This window comes from Equus asinus, chromosome 14, assembly GCF_041296235.1.
Source record: "Equus asinus isolate D_3611 breed Donkey chromosome 14, EquAss-T2T_v2, whole genome shotgun sequence".
NCBI lineage: Eukaryota > Metazoa > Chordata > Mammalia > Perissodactyla > Equidae > Equus > Equus asinus.
This window is the reverse complement of record NC_091803.1, coordinates 5,945,059-5,968,469: the sequence shown is the minus strand read 5'-3', so window position 1 is coordinate 5,968,469 and position 23,411 is coordinate 5,945,059. Positions and strand designations below refer to the sequence as shown.

Sequence of the window (23,411 nt, the reverse complement as noted above, 5' to 3'; positions counted from 1 at the left end):
GTGCCCAAAATACTTGTTGAGTGACTAGAATGAATGGTAATACCCGTGCTCAACAGGAAGACCTCTTCCAAGACCTTCCACATAAGAAGAGCTGGTGCTGGAGTGCCCTGAGGCTGTAAAGGATCCTGGCCTGCCTTTGCCATCAACAGCAACTTGGTCCCAGGCTGCCTTTGAGTTAGCTGCGTTTTATTACTTTTCAATTCACTTATCAATGATCATCCAGCTACAGTTTCCATAGCAACCCTCAACCAACCAGAATATTCCATCATCCAGGACACCACCCCACCCTTCTTAGAGCACCCAGTTCACTATCAAGGTGTTCTCCAGCCTCAAGAAAAGGGTAAGGTCTTGGGTGAAGCCATGGGTCTCCTTCAGATGGGAGACTCACTGAATTTCATGGGCGATTCTTCCTTCTGCTCTTACGTCAGGAAGGCCCAACTTCCAACAGGAGGACCACTGTGCAGCAATGATAAGGAGAGATGGGTACTTTCATCTTCCCACATCAGGTCAACAAGGACATCTTTGGTCCCATGTTCTGGGTTCAAAGCTCCTCCAATTGCAGGGAGGAAGTTATCTGGCTCAGCAGGGGTTCCCAAGCCCCGATGAAAAGGCACATTCCTGGAAGAGGCAGTACCAGGGAATCAAGTAGGGCAAGCTCAGTGCCGGGCATGGGTATGAAATAAGGAAACCCCGCAGCACCCTTCAAGGGGAGATCTGAGCAGCTGGTGTTTTCATCATGAAGGAGACTCAAAATGAACTGCTCTCCACCTGGTCTCAGACTTTGGATTCCAAAGACCCCCAAGCAGGGAATCTGGCCTAATTTCATCTTTGACCCAACACTAATGATAGTCAGTTCCTGCAAAGATATAATTCACGACATTGAAAATGGACTGTAGGAAGCTCAGTGACCCACTGATCTTGGTTTTAGAGGTTACAGCTTCCATTGTGGCCACAGCATCAAGTACACCTGGCAGATGGTGTCATTTGGTCCCAAGATTAGACTCTGCTCCCTTCGAATAACAGAAATGCAAACGTGGCTAACTGGGAAGGGGACAGAGTTATACTCTGCTACTCCCAAGGCAGAGTAAAGATACAGAGATGTGAAGTGGTGGTGAGAGGGGAGTACCTCACATTTGTAGCGATGGAGAGACTATCAACACACCTGCCTGGGCCAGGTGGGCACACAGAGGTGGCTCTGGGGGGACACAGTGGCACTAGGCCCTCAGAGCCGAAGACCAGAAGGCACGGGTCGGTGGGAGGGGGCAGTGGGAGGGGCAGGGCCTTCAGAGCCACAGGCCAGCTTCGATCCCAGCCCCGCCCTTTCCCGGCTGTATGATTTGGAAATCACTGTTTAATTGTTCCCCTGACATGGAGGAAACAGACACCGGGGCATCTTCCAGTGCACTTTAATCAAAATTCCATCATCAGAAGAGTTCCTGTAGCACACAATGTGAGGATGGGCATGTCAACTTCGTCTACAAATGCAATTTCCACAGATTTGCACTTCGAACATGTATGAAAAATAAAATATATAATATTTAGTTTTATAAATTTCCCCACTTCATCACTTTATCTTTAAAATAAATGACTACCTCTGTCCAACAGATTAAGCAGCCTGGAGTCACCGAGCAGATATCAGCCAAATGACATCCATTTCCTGAAAGAGTTCTGGGGGAAATACTTGAGACAGTCAAATGCTTACAGGAATCAACAGGAATTAAAACTAGCACGTTCCTCACAGTGGGGCGAGACATCAAACACGGGAGGATGCTAATGGCTGCTCTTTTCTGTTGGGAAAAAGAAATCTCCCAAACCAGACCGAATGGCTGTGAAACCTGCAAATGAACTTTTGGCACCAGTGGAGAGAAGGGGCCTTTCGAAGCTGCCCCCAGTGACGATTCTGCCAAAGCATCGGTCTCAGGGAGAGAGGACAGAGGGGGAAGGACAGCTGCCATGGCCCTTCTCCATTCTGAATGCCCCCCTCAGTCCCCTCTCCGGGGCCACGGACGCCCCCTCCACCTTGGAGAAGGCGGGGCATGGTCTGGGCAGCCTGCCCCCCTCCTCAAGCTCAAGAGTTCTTCAGACGGAAAGATTCACAGCATAGAGAACACCAAGAGAAGGGTCCTTCTGCAGGGAGGGGTGGGGGCAGCTCTGCTGTGTGCTCAGTGGACAGCAGGATGTACTCAACACACAAGGGACACGGCCACTCCAGAGGGATGGCTGCACAGCCTTTAAAGGGGACGGACAGAAGGCGCACATGAAACACCAAGGAGCCGAGAGGGCAGGCAGGGCTGGGGTGCACTAGCATTTACAGGGGTTCCGAACAGGGCCTCAAGGACTATAAGGCCCCCACGGCAGGAATTCAGATCTTGGTCCACCTGTGGCTCAGGGCTTCTTCCCCCCAAAAACACAACAAAATCTTGGTAAGGAACAAATAAGCCGGTGACAAATGCTGCCACGGAGGGAGCCTCAGTCTCAGAGATGCCCAGGGAACGGGCTTTGGGGCCGAAGCCCGTTCTAGCAGGAGGTTTCCACAGTTTAACTGGGAGTAAGGGGCCCTGCGCTTCCAACAGGAACAGCTCGACCCCGGCCTCCAGGACAGAGAAGGCGGCTACAAGTCAAGGAGACGCTCCTCACAGGTCTCCACGGGCCACTTGGAAGCCCCCCCAAACACGTCAACGTTGTTGTCCACCCAGGGGATGATGTTGCCCGGCATGTTTGTGGAGCAGTTGGCGATGTTGACGATTTCTTGCGCACGAAGGACGCGGTCCCATATGTTGAACTGGCTGAGCTCCCCCACAAACGCCTGTGTGGCATCAAACCTGCCCCCAACGGTGTCCTGGGAAAAGGGGACAGAACCGCATCAGTGCAGGTTCAAAAGCATGTCAGCAAATTCTCCGGGCGTGTGAACGGCTTCGGGGAAAGGGGGCCAGCTCAGGAGGGAGGTGGGTGGGGAGGCTGGTGCCGGGGCGCGTTTTCCTGACTCCCCTCAACTCTGACCGCACTTCCTGACCACTGATTCCAGCAGGTTCTGGGGCTCCAGGGCACGTCAGGCCCGGGGGAGATGGCTTCACTCAAACCATCCCATTTTACACAGGGGAAACTGGGCTACGTCGGGAGACACTGCCCAAGGTCCCAGAGTGAAGACTAGCCCCCTCCCAGGGGAGAAGTAATACGGAAGTGAGAGGGCCAGGGAGGAACTCCGAGAACCGGGTGCCTACTCCCTCAAACACAGACTGAACCGTCAGCACTCATCTGCCCCGGAGCAGCCAGCCAGCCTGCATTTCCTCTCTCCCAGATGGCCAGTTTCCTGAGGGCGGCCTCCAAGGTCTCGCTCTTTCCTCCCCATGTTCCCCCCCCCCCCCCGAGGCATTCCTAAAGAGCTCCTTGCCTGGGGATCCCAGTGGAGACCCTGAGCCAGCAGCAACTGGAAGACGCCATACCAGCCCCCAGCATCCTGAGTCAATACCGTGCCGAGCGGGAGAGACGACTTGGGGTCGTACATGACCCCATGACCCCAGGGACACCCCTGATCACTTGTGACAGACTGGACTCCATTCTGGAATCTGTCTGAACCCACCACACCAACCTGGTCCCTGCCAGGAAGTGCAGGCCATGTCCCCGACCCCGCCTCAGCCCACAAGACAGCATGATCTGGGCTGGCCACCATGCGACGGTGGTCAGGTTCAGCAGACAGACAGCTGGGCAGAGGCTGAGGGGGTGGCCTTGTGCCACTTGGCTGGCCAGCACACTCTCGTCTTGCACCCCGCCTACACCCACCTGCTCCTGCCCGAGGATGAGCACACCCCCCGGCTTGATGGGGTGCCAAGGGGCCAGGTTCTCCCCGGTGCCGAGCTTCTCCCCATCCTGGAAAGCCTCCCACATGCCATCCCGCGTCGTCCAGGTGACACAGATGTGGTGCCACTTGCCGTCACTGACAAACAGGGGCAGCTGTGCGACCTGTGGGAGGCAACGTGCAGGTGAGAAACCCCTGCGGGCTTCCCAGATGTCTGATCGGGGGACTGGAGGCCCCGGGATCCACAGGTGCTCCTATCACAGGGGGTCCCTCCTGGTCTCCCCTTCTCTGCTCCGCAGGTAACATGCCTGGCCCCGCCCCCCTCAGAGAGTCCCTCGGGGCTGGTGGGGGGAGATGCCATGTGTACGACACAGATGCTCAAGAGGAAAGGGGCAGTCTGGGTACAAGCCCCTGACCCCAGGTTCTCAACTGGACACCTTGCACCCAGCTCGGCTGGGGCTCCAGGACACCGTGCAGACCAAGTAGGTGTGAGGGACAGCCCTTCCCAAGCCGGCCCTGAGCGCCCCAGGCTGGAGCACACGAAGAGAAGTCAGACCTCTGTCGGGCCAACTTTGCAAAACAGTCACCCCAGTGTCTCTATTCTGCAAGCAAGGGCCCAGCTGCCATTGCGGCCCTCGGGGATCCATGTGTGTGCATGTCCTCCCGTGCAGAGGACCAAACACCTAAAGTTAAGTGGGAGTGTGTGTGGGGGTGCACAGAGAACCGGAGGGAGGGCGTTTCAGACCGGCGCCCGTGTACTAGCCATCCTGGGGGGCTCCCACGCCCGTGCACCAACGGTCCTGGGGGCCCTCGGTGCAGCTGACTGCCAACCTCCTGTTGTTACTGCTGGTGTCCTGGCAACTGGGCGCTCCCTCCCAGGAATTGGTTGTTTACAGACGTCTAACCAGAGAGGAAAACAAGGCCCTTGCCCTGCTGTGTCCATGTCCAAGGGCATTATTTAGAACAATTAATCCCCAGCTCAGGGACGTGGCCACTGCTGGGAGGAGCCCGGCAGGCAGATTCAGATTCCACAGCGTTTCCCACTTACACCCACCCCACCCAGGGCCGCTCGTGAAGACACACGGAGGGGCTCGGGCAGCCTTCAAGGAGGATGTGAGGTGGCGCTTCTGGCCGGGTCGTGTCTGACTTGAGAATGAAAGTTCCCGTGGGGCCCCTGGAGGATCCCACGGCCGCCCAGAGCCGATCTCTCCAGGAGACCACGCTCCTGAAGGTCGAAACCAGCTCGTCTACAAAAAAGGGACATTTACTCTGGAAAGGGAACAAATCGGTGGTTGCCATGGGCTGGAGCCGGGGCAGCCGTTGACTATGAAGGTGGGGGCAAATTTGGGGGGGGGGATGAAACTGTCCTATATTTTAATTGTGATGGTTACACAACTACATGCATTTGTCAAACTGGCCAAACCGTAGGCTAAAAAGTGTACAGTTTACTGTACATAAATTGTATCCCAATAAACTCCTCCCAAAAGATATGCTGATGAGAAGTAGCATACACTCAGAGAGAGAGGAGACAGATACACAAACACAGACACACATACACACACCCTACCCTAATGGGTGCGGCCCTCACTGCCTGGCCTAAGGGCCAATGACAATTCAGGCTGGCATGCAGAGACCCCAGCTCATTCTGCTCCTTCCACCACCCCCGTGCCCGGACCCTCAGCTGCTTCTTGGCCAGACTCACAACTTCAATCTCCACAAGCTGCAGCTGCCTCCCCGTGGCCCCTGGGAGTGGGACCGAGTCACTTTGCAGTGACTAGGAGCCAGCTGTTGGACCCCCTGCAACCTCCCCATCTTTCTCTGTCGCCGCCATGACAGGGCAGGGTGGCTGTCCGAGCAGGCCTCACCTTGTCGTTGATGAGCAGCTCGATGGGGTTGTTGCCCCACTCGATCAGCACGATCTCGTTGGCCTGTCCGGGCACCGCGTAAGAGAACGGGGTGCCGATGCCTGGCGAGGCGCTGGAGCGCAGCCACAGGCAGACGGTGAATGCGAACAGTTCGGGCAGCGTCTTCTTGATCTTGCCGTACAGGTAGTTAGTGCGGAGAGGGAGAGACACTTTGAATGCATCAGGGGTCTTGAACGCACTGTTGCCTGGCGGGGGTGGGAGAGAGGCCAGCAGCGTGTTAGCCCACCGGCTCCCCCTCTCCAGGGGGGCCCAGAGTGACAGCTCACCTGGACTGCCCCCAAGTCGCTCTCCAGCAGTGGTGCACCAGCTACCAGCCAGCCACCGTTCAAAGACCCGAAACCCCAGCAGTAAACAAGAGCATCCTGGCCCTTGAAAGCTTGAGGAAGAGGGCAGGGGCAGGCTGGATGTGATTTCCGCTGTTCCTTGAGATCTTGGCCCCCTCGGTTCCATCAGGAAGGGTGGGGTCAGGGACCCACTGGGCTTGGAGGCCGGAGGTTGCACAGGGCCCCAGGAACTCAAGAGAAGCTTGACAAGCCAAGAAGCCCGTGTCTCTTCTCACAGCAACGAATCACCACGGCTGTGGTCAAGGAGTCAGGCACCCGCGTCTTGACACTGCAGCTTAACTCAGAAGTGGCCTTTGGGGGACAGCCCTGACATGAACTACTTCGCTCACGATCTGCCGTGTCCTCCACAAAAGAGGATCGTGTTTATTGACCTTTTCCTGAAGTTCTGGACCAGTGGGTGGCAGAGAATTGCAGGGGGGGGGTCCCTCCCCACTGAGGCTAACACATCCGCCCAGAGCCTTGACCCTTTGGGGCCTGCCTGGCACTGGTAAGGATCACCATGGCTGTCCCCACGTAAACGGCACTTCCAGAATCTTTGAAAACGATTGGTACTCCTAAACGAGTCTAAGTAATTTTCAATACGGTTTTGATTTAAGCTCAAAATTAACAACAACAATGAAAATAAACACACACAGAAGGCAGGGCCCCTATGTGGTCATCCCAGATTCAAAGTCTGCCCGGCACGACCCGATTCCATGAGCTGTCACGGCAAAAGCTGCCCTCTTATTCGGGGCCCAGACGCTGCCGGGGAAGGAGCCTAAACACCCTTGACTCACTCAACAAATATTTATTAAGCACCCACGAGGGCCAGATGGTCTCCACTGTGGTGAAGACAGGCTCTCCAGACCCGGAACCAACGCAGCCCAACTGCCTGTGTCACCACCGGACTAACTCCGTCCCTGTTTCGTCACCACCGGACTAACTCCGTCCCTGTTTCGCCCCTTCTGCAGAACAGGAACCAAACGGCTGGGCCTTTCTCCATCTCGATCCCCCAAACTCCTCTTCTGTCATAGTAAATAATCCGAGAGGGAAGCCACGGTTCATGCCAATCTGAGGAAGACGTTCTGCAACGAAAGCATCACCCTCTTGGCCTCTCTGGAACAGGAAGCACAGAAACACTAGAATCTGGGCTGCACACACAGCAGGATCTCCTCCTATCTGCCATGGCGCAGTCTTGCCGGTCCATCCTCACCTCCCAAGGCAGGGCACCCTCAACACAGGCTGTGGAGCTGCAGGGCGCTGGGGGGGGGGGGGGGCTGGGAAGAGCTGGTTGCGGGCGGTGCCCAGGACACGGTGTATTCTGGGAATGACCCCACGTTAGGCTGGAGCAAAACCGAGAGAACCAAAAAGCCGCAGCTCCCCGATTTTGCAGCTTGCACAGAGTGCCGAGGCTCAGAGAAGTGAGGTGACTTCCCCCAGGCCACACAGCTAGTGAATGACAGAGCAGGCACTGGAAGTCCCTCTCTCCACTACATGTCGCCACTCGTATTTAATCTGCAAATGAGCAGGTTCTTCAGGAGGGCACGATTACTAATAAAGAGAAATGGCTTCTCTCCTTGCAGGTGGGCATGTGGCTGATTTAATAAGGCTCCGCGTGTTGGTAATACTGTTAGCTGGGTGACAACAGATAGGTTTAATTAGAGCTGGGAGAGGTGAGGACCAGAGGAGGGGGGGCCCATCCCCTGAAGCTGGTGCCCTCTATTTATATAAAACAGCTTGGAGGTTCAGAGGAAACTTAGTTAAAACCAATTAAGGAATTAAAAGGCCTGACCAATAAATCAGAGGCTGCAGGAGGCAGACAAGCTGAGGAGGGGGCAGCTGGGGCCAAAGAGAGACGGGTTCAATCTCCTCAGTGGCAACGTTTTCTTCAGCTCCGAGCTGGGCCGGGCCTGCAGTCAGGAGGTCCCTGCAGATGGGCATGTCTCACAGCAAAGAGGATGAGCATCCTTGGGCCCCAGGCAGCAGGAGCATCCGCGTGCAGGGTTGGCCTCTCACCACTGGGCTCCGGGGAGCCTCCTGTCCAGCAGGGCCGGAGCCCACAGGCTATTCCAGGCTGCAGCCTGCACGACTCTGGTCCTCTGGGGCCACCACCAACTTCAACCCCAGCTCTGCGATCTGCTGGCCACGTGCATGCAGGTGTCCCTTAGCTCTCTGACTCAGCCTCTCCTCTATAACTAAACCCTACCTCACAGGGTTGTTGCAGGGCTTACGGAAGACACAGAATGTGGAACTCACAGCCCAGCGTCTGGCCCAGAACAGGCACTTAATGAGCAGAGGAGGATGAACCGAAGGCCAGAGTCCCCCAGAGTCCCCCATGGTGTGTGGCTGACATACGTGTCCTCTGGGCTCGGCTGGATGCTTCTAGGAACAGAGTGTGTTTTCCACTCATGGTACATTTGGGGGCTGGGAGTTCACATTGCCCTTTATGCTTCTCACAAACAGGACGCATATCAACTCAGAACTGACCAGAAGACAATCGGTCAGCCAATGACCACTTTCCTCAAAGACTCATTCCACAACCGGGTGGAGCGCACAGAAGATTCTAGAGTTCTCATGGTGGTCAAAAGGCAGCAGACCGTTAACAGCTTAGCTGCTCCTCGGTGCCAGGTCCTGGGGGATGTGCAAGAATGGCCAGCTGGGGGCCTTGCCCTGTGGGGCTGACCTCCACGTGAGCTCCGAGGGCTTTCCATGGAACCTGCACATCAAGAGCGTGGTGCCAGAATCAGGCTAGAGATGGGAGGTACAGTCACAAAGTGGCAGCTCCTGGGTGGCCACAGCTATGATGAAGGACCTTAGAGGGAGCCAAGCGACACCCACAAAAAGCCGCCTGGAGTCAGAACAGAGATGGGAGGGGCGGGATTACAGGACTATTGCTGCTCACCAGCTGGTGGCCCAGGCCCCACCTCGGCCACCTCTCTCCAAATGACACACCTCTGGCCACGAGCCTCCGAGCATTGCTCTCCTCTGTGAAATGGGTATAACAGGGGCTGGCCCTGTGGCCGAGTGGTTAAGTTCGCGCGCTCCGCTGCTGGCGGCCCAGTGTTTCGTTAGTTCGAATCCTGGGCGCGGACATGGCACTGCTCATCAGACCATGCTGAGGCAGCGTCCCACATGCCACAACTAGAAGAACCCACAACGAAGAATACACAACTATGTACCGGGGGGCTTTGGGGAGAAAAAGGAAAAAATAAAAAAAATCTTTAAAAAAAAAAAAGAAATGGGTATAACAGAAGTCCTACCTCACAGGGGTGACGTGCTCAGCACACCGCTGGCACTGCTCCATGCCCTAACTCAGCAGGCTTTTATCGACCCACCTCCTTGTAGCAACTTGGCCACCATGCCAAATGAGGGGTACAGCCACGGAGGTCTCTGGCAGAGCCCTCCTCTCATTCTACAGCTGCCCCCACCCCCTTTGAGACACTGACTAATCACAGTGAACCTGTTTCACAGCCCTGCCTGTCCCCAGGTTCCACTGGGGGTGAGGCTGGGGCATGGAAAGGCAAGCCGCCCTGCCCTCGGATCCCACACTGCCTTCCTCTCCTGTCCTGCGAGAAAGGCCAACGTTGCAGCTGCTCTGCCTTTGGGGAAGCCCCTCGAGACCAAACGAGTTTCCTGAGGTCCCCCGGGAATGCAGGTGGGACAGAGGACACTTTTTCAGAAACCCAAGAATCTCGAGTCTAACAGGTAAGCCACACCCACCCTTTTCTGAGAAGGGTAAGGAAGAAAGGAATGAGTTTTTGGGAGGAAGAGAACAGGAAAGGGAGGAAGCAGACCTGTGCCTCCTGGGACGCTGCCGTAATACGGACCGGAAACACCATCCCTTGGTCTACCCCACCTGGCCCTCCTGAGCCAATGTCACGAAAAGGGTATCTGGACGTTCTCCTATCAATTCATGGAATTAAGTAACGGAAAACCGCCTTTGTCAGATTAGTGCAACTGAAAAGCTTATAATCCCATATCACCACCAGCAAACCTAAAACTTCACCCCCCAGTCCACCGGCAGCTTGGGGGTTGAAAATGCAATCTGAATGACCTAGGGCCCTCGAGACCCCTCCCTTCCTGTCTCCTGTGGGAGAAACTTACCCACCAAAGGGTGAGCAGAGGAGAGAACGATACACGGAAGCTGCTGCAAGGACCAGCCGAGAAGGGAACAGAAACGCCCAAGTGGCAGGAGGTCGGGGACTAGGTGATTTGTCCCAGCTGGTCCCGAGAGCACTGGCTTTTCCGTGGATAATGCCAGCGGGGCCGGGGCGTGGGGCTAACTCCTGAGATGACCATCATCAAGGCTCCCTTCTTATTTGCTCAACCCACCTCCATGTAGCGCCCCCATCACGTGCTGACATCCCAGCCTGACTATAAGTGATGAAAACCAGGCCCCTCCCAGCAGCAGCCGGCCCCTTCAGTCTCCGCCGAGTGTCTCCGGCAACGTGCCCACGTCTGCTAAGCCAGCCTGACTGCGGGGGAGCAGCTCTCACCCTCTGGGCACCATGGGAGATGATGCAGGGTTGCAAAAGCAACAGTTTCTCGGAGAGACAGGGAAGGGAGGCGTGGACTGCTGCCAGAATGGGAGAGGATCAGGTGGCCTTCTGCCTCCAGGACAGGTAGGTTCAGAGGTGACGGAAGAGCAGCCGCAGAGCCCCCGACCAGTGAACCTGGGAGCAGAGCTGCGTGCAAGAGTCAGCAGGAGGGTGTCTGGAAGTGACCACTCCCTCAAGGGCCCAAGCACCCTCATCTGTAATCGGGCAAGACAGCCGGGGGCTGCCCCATCTCTGTCTGCTCCCCCCTTGCTCTGAGCCCAGCTCCCCCTGCACCACAGCCAAGAAAGAGCCAAGACAGCTGGGTGGGGGGGCCCGGAGGGACATCAGCCAGAGGGCGACAGAGAAACAAGGAAGCACTCACCGCGCTCCAGCTCCGTCACCCTCTGCAGGAGGGCGTTCAGGGCACTCTCCGTCTTCTGGCGGTGAGCCGAGGTCTCATTGTGGAGCAGGGACTTCTCGTCCTCCAGCTCGGCCACCTTGTGCAGCAGCTGCCTCTCCAGCTCGGCGAGCCGCCGCTGGAGCATCTCTCGGAAGTCGCTGGGCAGCGCGGCGTTCGATACGTTCACTCGGAGCTGGTGCTTTCGGCCCAGGGGGAGGGGACACAGAGGACAAAATATTAAGCCCAGTTAACAAGAAACTGTCAAATGCAGCCCTCACGACCCCACCACACAGGGAGACGCTTCCAAAAGCAGAGAATTAAATCGTGCCAGTGGCACGAAGGGGAGCATTTCACTGATGCTTTTTTTTCTTTTTTGTGTGGAAAGGATTTCGAAGTCAGACAAGAATTACTTTGCTGCCATATGTGAAACTTATGAATCTCATTTTCCCCTCTCAGAAAGCTGTTTTTCTCCTCTTGCTAAAAAGTCAAAATTTTAACCAACATCCATCATTCTCGGGTAAAGACCAAAACACAGCTAGAATTTAAAAAAAAAAAAGAGTTAATCAAATGTGATTCAAAACTAATGAGTTTTCATCTAGAAACGACAACAGCCCCCAAGTTTCAGTATGGCACAAAGGTAAATAACTATGCTCGCAGAGATGTTACTGGAAAATAAGAACTCTAAAACATGGCCATTCTGAATTCCAGGAATCTTTGCTTTTAAATGCTGTTTCTAAATCCTCACTTTCTTTATCTTTTACTTCTCTACCATCATGTGGCTCTCGAGGCAGCCTGTAGCTACCCAGCCACGGTCCTTGGCCAGCTATTTGCCCCTCTATGTTCCAAATTGGCAAATGCAGTTAATAGGATCTGCCTCCCAGGATTGTCGCAGGGGTTAAAATTAGATAATATGCCTGGTGCATATTTAGTGTTGCAGAAATGTTAGCTGTTTTTAATCAGAATGAATCACGGGATAGACAGATGCTGGAAATACTGTATTTAGCCATCATGCCACAGGAAATCCTCAAATAATTTTGCAATAATTACTACCTGTAATTGAAACCCAGTTTTGCTAATAAGTATTTTGGCAAACGTGTAACAGAAACGTCCACACTTCTTAAATAGAGTGGAAAGTAAAGATGGAAATTACAGGGAGATTTCTCTCGTAAAGTTCCAAACTACACACACCTTGCAAGAGAACGGCATGAGGTCCCTTCCCCTAAAGCAATCGGGAAGGGCACCTTAGAACCGCGCAATTCGAGGGGCAGAGCGACTTTGACGTTAACAAGGTTTCCTCCGAGGTGCGTTCTGGTGCGGCCGGGGACCCGCCCGCGCTCGCCCCCCGCCGAGACCCCCGGGCATCCCAGCTCAGGTCCAGCCGGACCAGATTTATAAAAGGCAACATCGGACGCCCGGGGCAGCTGACCTCACGCGGCAGCCAGCCTCACGTCACTGGGCACAGCCTCGGGGAGCGCGTCCGGCTCGGGGAGACTCGGAGATTTGCAAGAAGAGAGGACAGGCTGTCCCATGGCGCTGGCCGGGACCTCGGGAAGCGAAGGGCCGCACAGTGGGCAGTCCCGGCGCGCGGGGAATTGAACCCTTTCCTTCCAGAAGGGGGCGGGGGTGCGAACCACGCAAGTAAGTTTCCGAGCAGGAGCGAGAAACCCCTGACCCCAAACCCGGCTCGCCCCGCGTCCGAGCGGGCCCGGGCGGCCGTGTCCCGCACATCCTCGCGGGTAGGACCACGCGCCCCTCCTCTGCCCCGCGCCTCGGGGACGTCCCCCCTCCCCCAGGACCCCCGCGCCCCGCTACCTCGAGGCTCTCCAGGCGGTCCTTGAGGGTCTGCAGCGAGCGGCTGAGCTGCTCCACGACGTGGCTGGGGTCCCGCGGCAGGTCGCCCATCGTGTCCTTGCCCGCGGCCCGGCCCGGCGCCTTGCCGCCCGCCAGCCCCTCGCAGCGCGCCAGCTTGCCCGTGAGCTCGCGGATGGCCTCGCGCTGCGCGCCCAGCGTCTCCTTCTGCTGCACGACGGTCTCGCGCAGCTGCAGCACCGCGGCCCGCAGCTCCTCCTCGGGGCTCAGCGCGCCGCCCTGCATGGGCATCGCGGGCAGCGGGCAGCCGGCGCGCGCCGCCTCCGGGGGCAGCGCCGTGCACACGAAGCGGCTGCCGGGCGAGAGGCCGTCCTGGGCCCCGGCGGCCACGGCGAGCGCCACGCCGGCGGCCAGCAGCGCCAGCATCCCGTCGCCGTCGCGCTCACTCCAGCATCGGCGGGCGGGCGGGCGCCGTCGGGGCGCGCGGCGGGCTGCTGCCGAGCGCGTCACTCGAAGGCAGCGGCAGCGGGACCCCCTCGGAGCCGCCCCTTCGCGCAGCCAGCACTCTCCGCCCGGCGCGGCGCTCTGGCCGGGCTCGGCCCGCGCGCCCTTTCTTAAGCTGGGGGGAGGGGGGGGCCGGCGCGTGGGGCGCGGCGCCGCGGGCTCTGATTGGCCCGGCCGGGCGTGCGTCAGCGCGGGGGGCGGGGCGGGGGCGCCTCTCCTGGCGCGGCCGGCTGGCGGGCGGGCGCGTGGGCCGGAGCCGGGGGCGCGAGCGCGGGGCCCGGGGCCCCTACAAAGGGGGTGCTGCGGCACAAAGCGCCCCGGGTGCCTTCAGGAGCCTCAGCTGGCGTGTCCAGGCGCCCCTCGGGCCCAGCGAGGACGCGGGCGTCGCGGGAGACCCCACTGCATAAGGAAGGAAAGCAAGGAGAAGCCCCAGGCGGGACTCGAGCCCGCGGCGGCCGTCGCGAGTCCCCCGCGGCCGGTGTGGGCCGCCTGGTTAGGCCGCGGCCGCCGCACCCTGAGGGCGGGAAGGACCTGCGCGACGGCCGCCTCCAGGATGCCCTCCGCGTCCACGTCCGCGTCCCGACTCCCACCCGCTGCCTTGGAAAGAAGTCTCGGGGCCGTGGGGACCAGAAACGGGCGCCAGAGCTGATGGCAACCAGAGGACGCCCGCACACCCTCGCGCGCACATGGCCTCCGAGGGCGTGGCGTGGAGTGGGGCCAGGGTCACGAGGCCGCTCGCAGAGATTCCCGTGCGGTCCGGCGACAGCCCAGCAGGTGGTGGCCTTACTCAGCAAGACCTGGGCCTGCTGGGGTTCACCCGATCGCAGTCATCGCGATGGGGCCACGTGGTAAAACAGCGCCCCACGCTTGTCAATGGGGTGGCCGCGATGTCCACTTTCCCAGTTTGAGCCCGCTGTACTCAGATTCTTGGAGATACCAGCTATAGACAGAAACCCCCAAAGGCAGGAGCAGATTTGTTTCCACGTCTCGTCTGTGGTTTACAAACAAGTTGGGAGAGACTTTGGTGCACAGCTACAGACTGAGCCGGTTTACTGCACATTATAAATGGAAATCTTTATTTTTTTTCTCTCTGTTTTTAAGAAATCCTGTTGCAAGGTCATTAATCACATTATCCATTATACCAGAAACAAATGGATTTGTCACTTGTTCGCAGAAGCTGAGGCCGCTTCTGGAAACAAATTGTATCAAAATAAATGAAATTATTATGATAATATAAAATAGACGGCAGTGATTAATCTCCAGAAACCAAATTTTGACCTGCTTTGCACTTCAAACAATAGCTTCTGTTATGTAAATAGTTGTGGGGTTTTCAAGGACAGTGTTGCTAAATTACAAGAAAAGTTCTTTTCATGAAAAATCTCTTCGTGGGTAAACACTAGAGACAGGAAATCTGATCTACACAACAGCCAAAGCAGAGGACAGTGAAAGTTATGATGGTTCAGGTAAGAAATCAGTAGAAAAGGTATGGGGTGGGGGATGGGGTAGGGTAGGTAATGGGCTAATGTCTGTTGGTCTGCATCACTGGGAGGTATCAGTTTCATGTTGTAAAGAGGACCTTGGATGGGCTCATTCCTCCTACATCCTTTACTTCAGCTCCTTGAAAACTCCAGAAGTTCAAAGGAGCCCACCTAGACACAGATTACCCTAAAGAAGGTAACAGAGTTGCAAAGTGCTTAGAAAATGTTACATTTTAGGTGATTCCATAAAGTACCAAATCCAGACATGTTCAGAATTATCCAGATAAGGGTTTGACTTTGCAACTTTCACTTGTAGGTTTGATGGTTTTTTACTCATGGACCTAGATGGATCTTAATTGGATGTGACAGTGGAGTAGTCTAGCCAATATTGTTCCATATATCCTTTCTTGACCCAGACTGATAAATTCTTATTTGAAACTATTTGAAATAGAGGCTTGTTGCTTTAATAATTAAATAAAATCGAGTGTATATCCAGAATTCTAATTTCCTCCTGAACAAAGAAAGCAGTGTACAAGAAGACATAAAAGTAGCAGAGTGTGTATCCCAAAATAATTACTCTTAAATTTCTCAAGATATTTCCAATATGGGAGGTGATCCGTGAAATTGTCAAAGCCCAGATGGAAAAACCCAGGCGTTTAAGATGTGATTTTCTTTGGAGACAGTCTAATTAGAGGGCTTAGCTAACAGAGTATATGCTGTTTAGAGTTTTATTTTGCCATCCTGGTGCAGTGGAAAGTCTGCTGGCTTAAAAATGAGGGGCTGCGTCCTAATACCAACTCTGTCACTAGCTAAGCCGTTTGGGGCAAGTCATTTCTCCTCTCTGGACATCAGTTTCCTTGTGTATAAAATAAAGGGATTAGGCTAGAGTCTTCAAAGGCCCTTCCGTCCGTGTTCAAGAGCTAGTAGTTTGACAAAGAATCAGTGTTCGGTGTGGTGAACGTTTCAGAGCCTTGTTCTTTGTGTTTGTGTGATGTTTGCGTTATGAACCACCTGTAGCCAAGGGTGAGTATGGGAAGGCAGGGTGTTTGTGTATACAGCAGATAAGCCTTCACACAAGGCGATGCTGTAGCTGTGGTTGAAATCTGCTCTCGACAGTATGAAAGCTCACCCTTGGTTTACTCACGGCACAACAACCTTGTCTCCCTGAAGGATCCTGCTTATCTGACTCATGCTACCCATGAGGATGGTTATGTGAGTGGCAGCGTCCAGGGCCCACAGATTTTCCTCCACTTGAAAAGTCGTGCAGATCTGCAGCCGTGAATCAGGTCCACCTAATCTCTTAGTGTAACTGATGCTGTCGCATAGTAACCACCCACTCATTCACTATGTCTCCTGGCTCCCAGGTCAGCTGAGAGCCCCGTATGGACTTCCACCGTGTGCTGGGAATCCTGATGAGCTCAGTCCGTCTCCCTTTTATTGCCCCATCTGTTTGGTCCCCTTGTTCTTCGCACATGCATTTTTATCTTGGTCTTCTGGGAAATGTGCTAATTTCCACCATGGTGTCAGAGGATCCCATCTTATACTTCCTTACATTTCCTCCTCTATTTCTCAGTGCCGCTTGGGGAGTCGAGGTGGGGGGGCGGGGGGGGGGGGGAGTGTGAGCTCAATAACAGAATCCAAGGACGCCTTCCTGCAAACATGACTCAGGAGCTGTCCTCGGTGCTGAATTTCAATTGGGAGGGGGAGTAAGAGTGTATGGTGGTTTGGAGGGGTTTTTTTTTTTCTTCTTTTCTTTTTTTGGTAGGATTCAGTGCAGATGCAACAGAATTTGGAGGCTCCAGAGAATCCTATATAATACTCTTTTATGCTTAAAATTCTAAGATCCTTTCAAGAGTGAATTTTTCACCAGACTGAACCGTATGGTAGGGTAGAAAGTGCTTGAGCTTTGGAGTCAGACAGCTCTTGTTTCAATCCTAGTTTTATAACTTGCCATTTGACCTTGAGAGGATAGCTTAACCTCTCTGAGCCTCAATTTTGTTATCTGTAACATCAAAGCTAAATTTACTACAAAATGTTGTTGTCAGGCTTGAAGGAGATAATGTATATGAACATGTTGGCATATGGCAGGAGCACAATAGATGCTAATCGTCCTGTTCTTCCCTTTTTCTCCACTGAATTCAGAGCTGAGTTATATACATTCTTTTAAAAACAAAGTTAATTCTTTTCTGTGTTTTCTACAATATCCATTTTGAACTAAATTAGTCAAGGAAGAATTGTTGATAGAGAATGAGCTAATCTCTTTGGAGGAAAGGAAAGGGGTGAGAACTTGAGGAAAACTTACTGGTGTTTCAGCCAGAGAAAGTTATCCTACTTTGTGGTTTGTCATTATTGTTTTTAAGGTAAAGCATTGTGTCTTTTAACTCTAATCAGAGAATTCAGTCAAAATGAACTATTTGACATCTGCACCAACTTAGAATACATCACTAGACTATGTACCTGGACCCATCTAGAAGATTTGTAGTCCTTAACATTTCAATGACTCTGAGTTTGTAGTGCTAGAGCATCCCAACAGATATAAGGCCCCCAGTAAAGCAAATGTTCTTTCTTCAGTGCATCTGGGTTCTTGAATAACATATTTCTGGTGTAATTTTGGAAGCATGTGATATGAGACACTGAACTTCAGGAAGTGTTTCTGTGCCAGTAAATGATCACATGAGGCTGGAAAGCCACGATTTAGGGATATTGATTGTAAATATTCCCCAGATGATTTCAACAAACAAAAAGGGCTTTGGTGACATCCTCTGACTTCAAGCTATAGAACGTGTGGGTGGATAAACCAGGGACGATGTCTTAGCTCAGTTTTTAAAAGTTAAGGATAGTAGACTGGGATTAGGAAGAGCTGGAGGAAGGGACCACATAAACTTAGTTGCTTGGAGGAAATACTCTAAGAGTAAGTCTCAATTTCTCTATATTAGGAAACACTTAGAAAGTGCCTCACTTTTACACAAGTAGTGAAACTGGCCTCTATCTAATCAATATTTGTAGCTCCATATCTCCATATGGTTTGGGCACACAGGCAGCTTGCTGGAATCTTGAAAGTGAGAGTTGGAAGAGATTTATAGAATTTTGAAGACTAGGAAACAGTTTAAGAAAGGTTAAAAGGTCATATAGCTACTTAACAGCAGGGCCAAGCTGGAACTCAGGTTCTCTGGTTCCCAGTCAAGAGCTCTGTTCTCTGTACCACTCCCTAACTTACTTATTAACCCTTTAAAATGCTTGGCTTCTTCAAAAACAGCTTTCTAAAAAATTAGTAATTTGCAATACTAGATCCAGTGACCATTTTCTTGTAATTCTCCTGGAACTCATCATAGGATTCAACATTGTTGGCTAAGACCTTTTTCATTAAAACTTTCCATTGTCAGTTTCTATGATATTGTATTTTCTGGTTTTGACCCTTGCTTTCTGGGCATCCTGTCTTTCTTCTTTGGAGCTTCTTTCATTATCTACCTCCTCAACACATGTGTCCAAAGTTGAGTTGTCATAGTTCTCTCCTTTCTCTCATTATACCCTCTGTGTGCTCTTTTATGCTTTTAGCTATGGTCTCGGTGTTAGTGACTTTATCCCTGATCTATACAGAGCTCCAGAACTTAATAAGCCAATTACATGCTGGACATCTCAAGGATATACTACTATATTCTACTACTACTATATTCTAACTCATTATGTCCTCAACTAAATCCATTGTTCCCTTCCCCATCCCTCTCTTCCTCCTGTATCCCCTATTACTGATGTATTAATGCTTTCCAAGTCATCCAAACTGAAAACTTTGGATTTACCTGTGTCTCCTCTCCCACCCTGCAAATCCATTCAAATTCTAGCCAGTTTCTTAGTTCTAATCCTACTTTTAGAATATGTCAACTCTATATTCACTGCTACAACCTCATTACTTCTGTTCTAAACTATACAATTGCCTCCCAACTGATCTTTCCAACTCTATCATCTCCATTTCGCTAACATTCTATTGCCAGGTCAGTATTCCTGAAGCACAACTCAAGCATTTAATGCCTCTGCTCAAAAACTTTCAGTGTTCCACTATGCAAATTCATAAACTCTTCAGTCTCGATCATCTGCCCCCAACTTCCTATTCCATCCTATTTTCCACTATATCCCTTGGTAAACTAAACTCCAATCAAAGTGAACTATTTGATGCTTTTCACACATCACCCACACTTTCCATCCTTCAGATTTGGGGCTCAGGTTGTTTCCTACATCTAGAATGGCGTTTCCACCAATTCTTGAAGCACAAAGCTCTTTCAGTCTTCATAGCTCTGTGTACGTGTTACCTTCTCCACAAAGTTTACCCTGAACTTGCTCAGTCTGAAGTAACACTATAGAGGACAGTAATTTGTTTTTTCATTCTTCTTTCTCTTACTACTTTCAGCCTGTATTATAATTATCTCCTCTGCTGGACTCTGAGCTCCTTACAGGCAACATCTAGGTCTGCTGTACTTTCTCCTTTAAGTAACTATCTTGTTGGATGCCTTTGTGCACAACAGTGGTAGTGCTGTGGGAGAGAAAAAAGAATATTTTGCTCAATATGTAATCTGTTCTGTGATTTTGCAGGAAGAAAGTCACTGTGCTTGAATGGCAGGAGACATTTTCATGGAGAAGTTGGGAATTAAATTAGCCCTTGAGAGGGATAATGGAGAGTGTGAAAGACAGGAAGTGTTGAGTATCTGAATGAGCAGGCAACAGAAGAGAACTTAGAAGCTATTGGAGAAAAACAAGATATGTAACTAGTAATCTCTTTTAGTCCTCTGTTCCAAATCTGTTCTCTGTTTCCAAGGATACCTTAAGATAAATTTATCTCATTTCCAGTAGATATCACTCACCTAGCATCCGTAAGGAAAGATAGGGTCATTATTTTGGCCAGGTGACAAGAATAGTTACTTGTAAGAATGAACAAAGTGTGAGTAGTAATAATGTTCAGTTCTTAATTGAGCAAAGGAAAGTGGGAATTTGTGTCTGAAATGTCTACACATTCCAGACTTTTTGAAATTCTCCCATCTGGATACCCAGATGGAAGTATCACAGAAATGATGGGGGGAGGGTTAGCAGTTTTTTCCTGCTGGCTCTATAACACCATTTGGTGGGGGTGAAGGTCAAATTGTAAAAGAATGAACCTCCCTCCCAGAACCCTCAGAGGTTCTGAGCCCTAAGAGCAACTGAAATTAGAAGGTCAGAGCCAAAACAAGTTCTCCAATGATGTTTATTCTCAATGTATGAGATTCAGTGCAGCCTTGAGCTTTGAGCTAAAACTCTTATTGGCTCTTTCTTCTCAGCTGAATCACTTCTTCCTCCTAGAATCCTGATGTTCCATACGTGGGATAGCCTCTCCTTGGCTGAATGAAAGGTGCAAAGAGACTGCATATTTTAGATTGCTAATCAGGGAGGAATTGCACTATTACCAGCTTCCATCAAGAGAACGTGTTCATCTATGTTCCAGATGTCCCGTTGCCATCTCCACTCAGCCCTGGACCACATGAAGGGAATTAAACCCTTCATGCACATTGCTGCTTTTGTTGCAGAGGTGACAGTGTATTCCATCCAAACTCTTTCTTCTTTTGCTCTGTGATTCAGTCGAGCTAATGGACAGCCCATCTGGGTGGAAGGGGGTGAAGGATATTTCCCTTAAATTTAAGCAGCCTAAATAAGTAAATTCTCCAAGTAAGATTTTCTTTCCCCTTCAACAAGAACCAGCTATGCAATCCTTATTTCATTCCCCAACTCAAAAGAAGCCCAGGTGGGATTCATTAGAAAATATTTAAAACCCCTTAGAATGGAGGAAAAATCTTTTGTGGACACAGAGACTGTATTATGATTGGTTTTTAAGTCTAGCTTCCTGAAAACTACATAAGGTAGTACAAGGGTTCTGAGAACAAAGGTAGAATGCTGTATTGCAGCCTTGAGTCTTTGGGTTTGACAGATAAGGTCAATTTAATGCCAGGAAAAAAAAAAAAAAACCTCTCATGGCATATGAAAGCAAAAAGAATCTGAGTCAATGTATGGTATTTTAGGTCAAAGCTTAGACTTCATTCTTTTTATGGTGTTTCATATTTTTCTTTGCCATTTTGGCACTGAAAAGAATTCTCTCAATTTTCAAACCTTATAACAAAATAAATATGCATTAAGTGTGCTACTTGAAACTGCAGCTAATGTTTTGATGTTTAATCCTTATTTTTAAGCAAATAAGCGATATCATGAGTCCTGGTTTGAAAATCATCTAAGCCGGGAAGTATAAAGACTGTGTTTGCTGAGGGCTATGGCAGGGGTGGGTGGTGAGGTGGGGAGATGGTAATTTCCTTTGCAATTGAAATCAACATTAATCCTCCAATTATTATATAAATGCAATTCGTGATGCTTCATAACTTGCTGAAGATGATGCTTGTAGAGTAAACCGGCCAGGAAATGTTATCTCAACTGACAATGACGAAGGATGAAGACTTTATTTTTGTTGACTTCTGTCTCCAGCTCTAGAATAGTGCCTGACACCTTGTAAGTACTCAATAATATTTGTTGTAAAAGGTGTGTTGTTGTGTAGAGGGGCTGGATGCTTTACAAAATATCATTCCCATAGGTAGGTGGTATACTGATTTAAAGTAAAAGGCTCCTAACTTATTGATCCAGAAGGTTACTTGATGGCCTAATTTGCTTCTGAAAACTACAGGCAAGACTACTATATTGCAATTTTAATTATACTTTGGAAATTTGTAAGTCCAGGAAAAACAATAGAAACAGAAGCCTTCCCAATTTTGACTGTCTCTTGAGGAATTAACAAATGGAGGAGTGGCCTCACCCCAGGAAATGAAAACCTTAAAAGGGCATCCTTGGAGGAAAAGGAGCTGAAAACAGAGAGGAGGCCTGAAAAGACTTTTCCTCTGGGGTAAGCCTCAGGTATTCTCTCTACAGCATTGCAGTTAACACACCTCATGGAACCTCAGCCACCATCAGAGCCACATAGACACACACAGACAGAGACGCTGCAAATGGAATCTTGGAAATACAAAGCAAAAGAGTGAGAGCCTTCATTTACCTCCAGCACTGCTTACATCCTGGTTACCACAATTCTAGAGCTATGATGTTTACTTTAAGCACAATGCTTTGGGAATCTTTGGGTTGACCTGGATTGAAAAAGAGTTATTTCTATGACCCTCCTACCCCCGTGGGCCAATATGGATAACTAGGAGATACAAAGGGCTTGTTTGTCCTCTTAGCCCAAATTAAAAGTAACCCCACTGGAGTTTATTGAATCTTCAATCATCGTTATAAGCACACGCCTTTAGAAAGCTATTTTGACAAATCTAAAACAGAAACGGCTGTGTTAACAGCTAACGCATTGACCTCTTCCTTGATCAGTATCTGAGTTGACAGATTGGAAAAGAATGGTATCGAAACTCAATTTGGCAACATGCCTTACTGTGGGAAGAAATGAAAAGCAAGCAGGAAAGTAAGGGACAGGATGAGGGGGAGGTCCTGACCAGTGAAATTCACATCTTTTCTAGAACCTATGGGAGGACTGGGGAATATGGTTTAAGAATTTCTGGCTGTGAGGGGCCTGCCCAGTTGCCTAGTGGTTAAGTTCGCACACTCCACGTTGGCGGCCTGGGGTTCGTGGGTTTGATCCCGGGCACAGACCTACACACTACTCATCAAGCCATGCTGTGGCAGCATCCCACATGCAAAATAGAGGAAGACTGGCACAGATGTTAGCTCAGTGACAATCTTCCTCAAGCAAAAAGAGGAAGATTGGCAACAGATGTTAGCTCAGGGCCAATCTTCCTCACATAAAAAAAAAGTTTATATATAAAAAAAATAATTTTTGGCTGTGAAATAAGAACTTGGAGGTCATGCCAAGTGGTTTAATGATCTTAAAGCTCAGCTTGAGCCCTCTTATATAGTAACAATTTTTATTCCAGACAGAACATCCTGATCCTTGAACACAACTAGTATTAAATAAGGAATTCAGAGTGGAAATGGATCCTGTTCTTTCTGTCATTCTCCCATGTGTTGAATGAAGATAAATTATATCATGAAACTCCCAGTCACTGGAACATCCCTATCTTTAGGGATTGAGGCCAATAATAAATCAATTCCCTTGGACGGGCAAGTGTGGCTTCACTATTCTACCTGTTTCTCTAAGTTCCTGATTTCTGTAGTAATTTCTTACCATTTTGACAAGCTCTTTGATGTTTTTGAGGAGTTTTTAAAAATCCAGCCTTGAGAGAATCGGTCCAAATAACCTAGTTCCCTAACTCTATGAGCTCAAATTGTTCAAACTAGTTATGCTAAGAAGAGAAAAGATGAGTGGATGCTAGGCATGTGTGAGGATATGAGATTATAGTCCTTTCTTTCCATCAAAGTTCCTCCCACTCAGAACCAAAAAAGGTGTAAGTTGGAGGGAATCTTGGGTGTCATTTAGAACAACTCCCAGATTTCACAGTTGAGAATATTGAGATCCAGAAAGGTGATGGGACTAGCATAGAGTCACATAGTTAATTTTGGTGCAGTTCTAACAAGGAACTTCTGACTTTTCATCCAGCACGCTCCCCGTCTCACCTTGACGATTTCTTCCCCCATCTCTTCTGCAAGGATATATCAAAGGCCAGTTGTATTACCT

The 23,411-nt window shown here is 50.8% G+C and overlaps 1 protein-coding gene across 1 annotated transcript; it reads right to left on the bottom strand.

Annotated features, from left to right (window-relative positions):
* Positions 1-1,390: 1,390 nt before the first annotated feature.
* On the bottom strand, positions 1,391-13,406 carry NPTX2 (neuronal pentraxin 2). The gene is made up of 5 exons (XM_014856035.3): positions 12,795-13,406; positions 10,965-11,181; positions 5,662-5,906; positions 3,781-3,960; positions 1,391-2,839 (listed from the first exon to the last, which is right to left on the bottom strand). The coding sequence occupies exons 1-5, from the start codon at positions 13,215-13,217 to the stop codon at positions 2,612-2,614; spliced, it is 1,293 nt and encodes a 430-aa protein (XP_014711521.2). The 5' UTR covers positions 13,218-13,406; the 3' UTR covers positions 1,391-2,611.
* Positions 13,407-23,411: the final 10,005 nt, after the last annotated feature.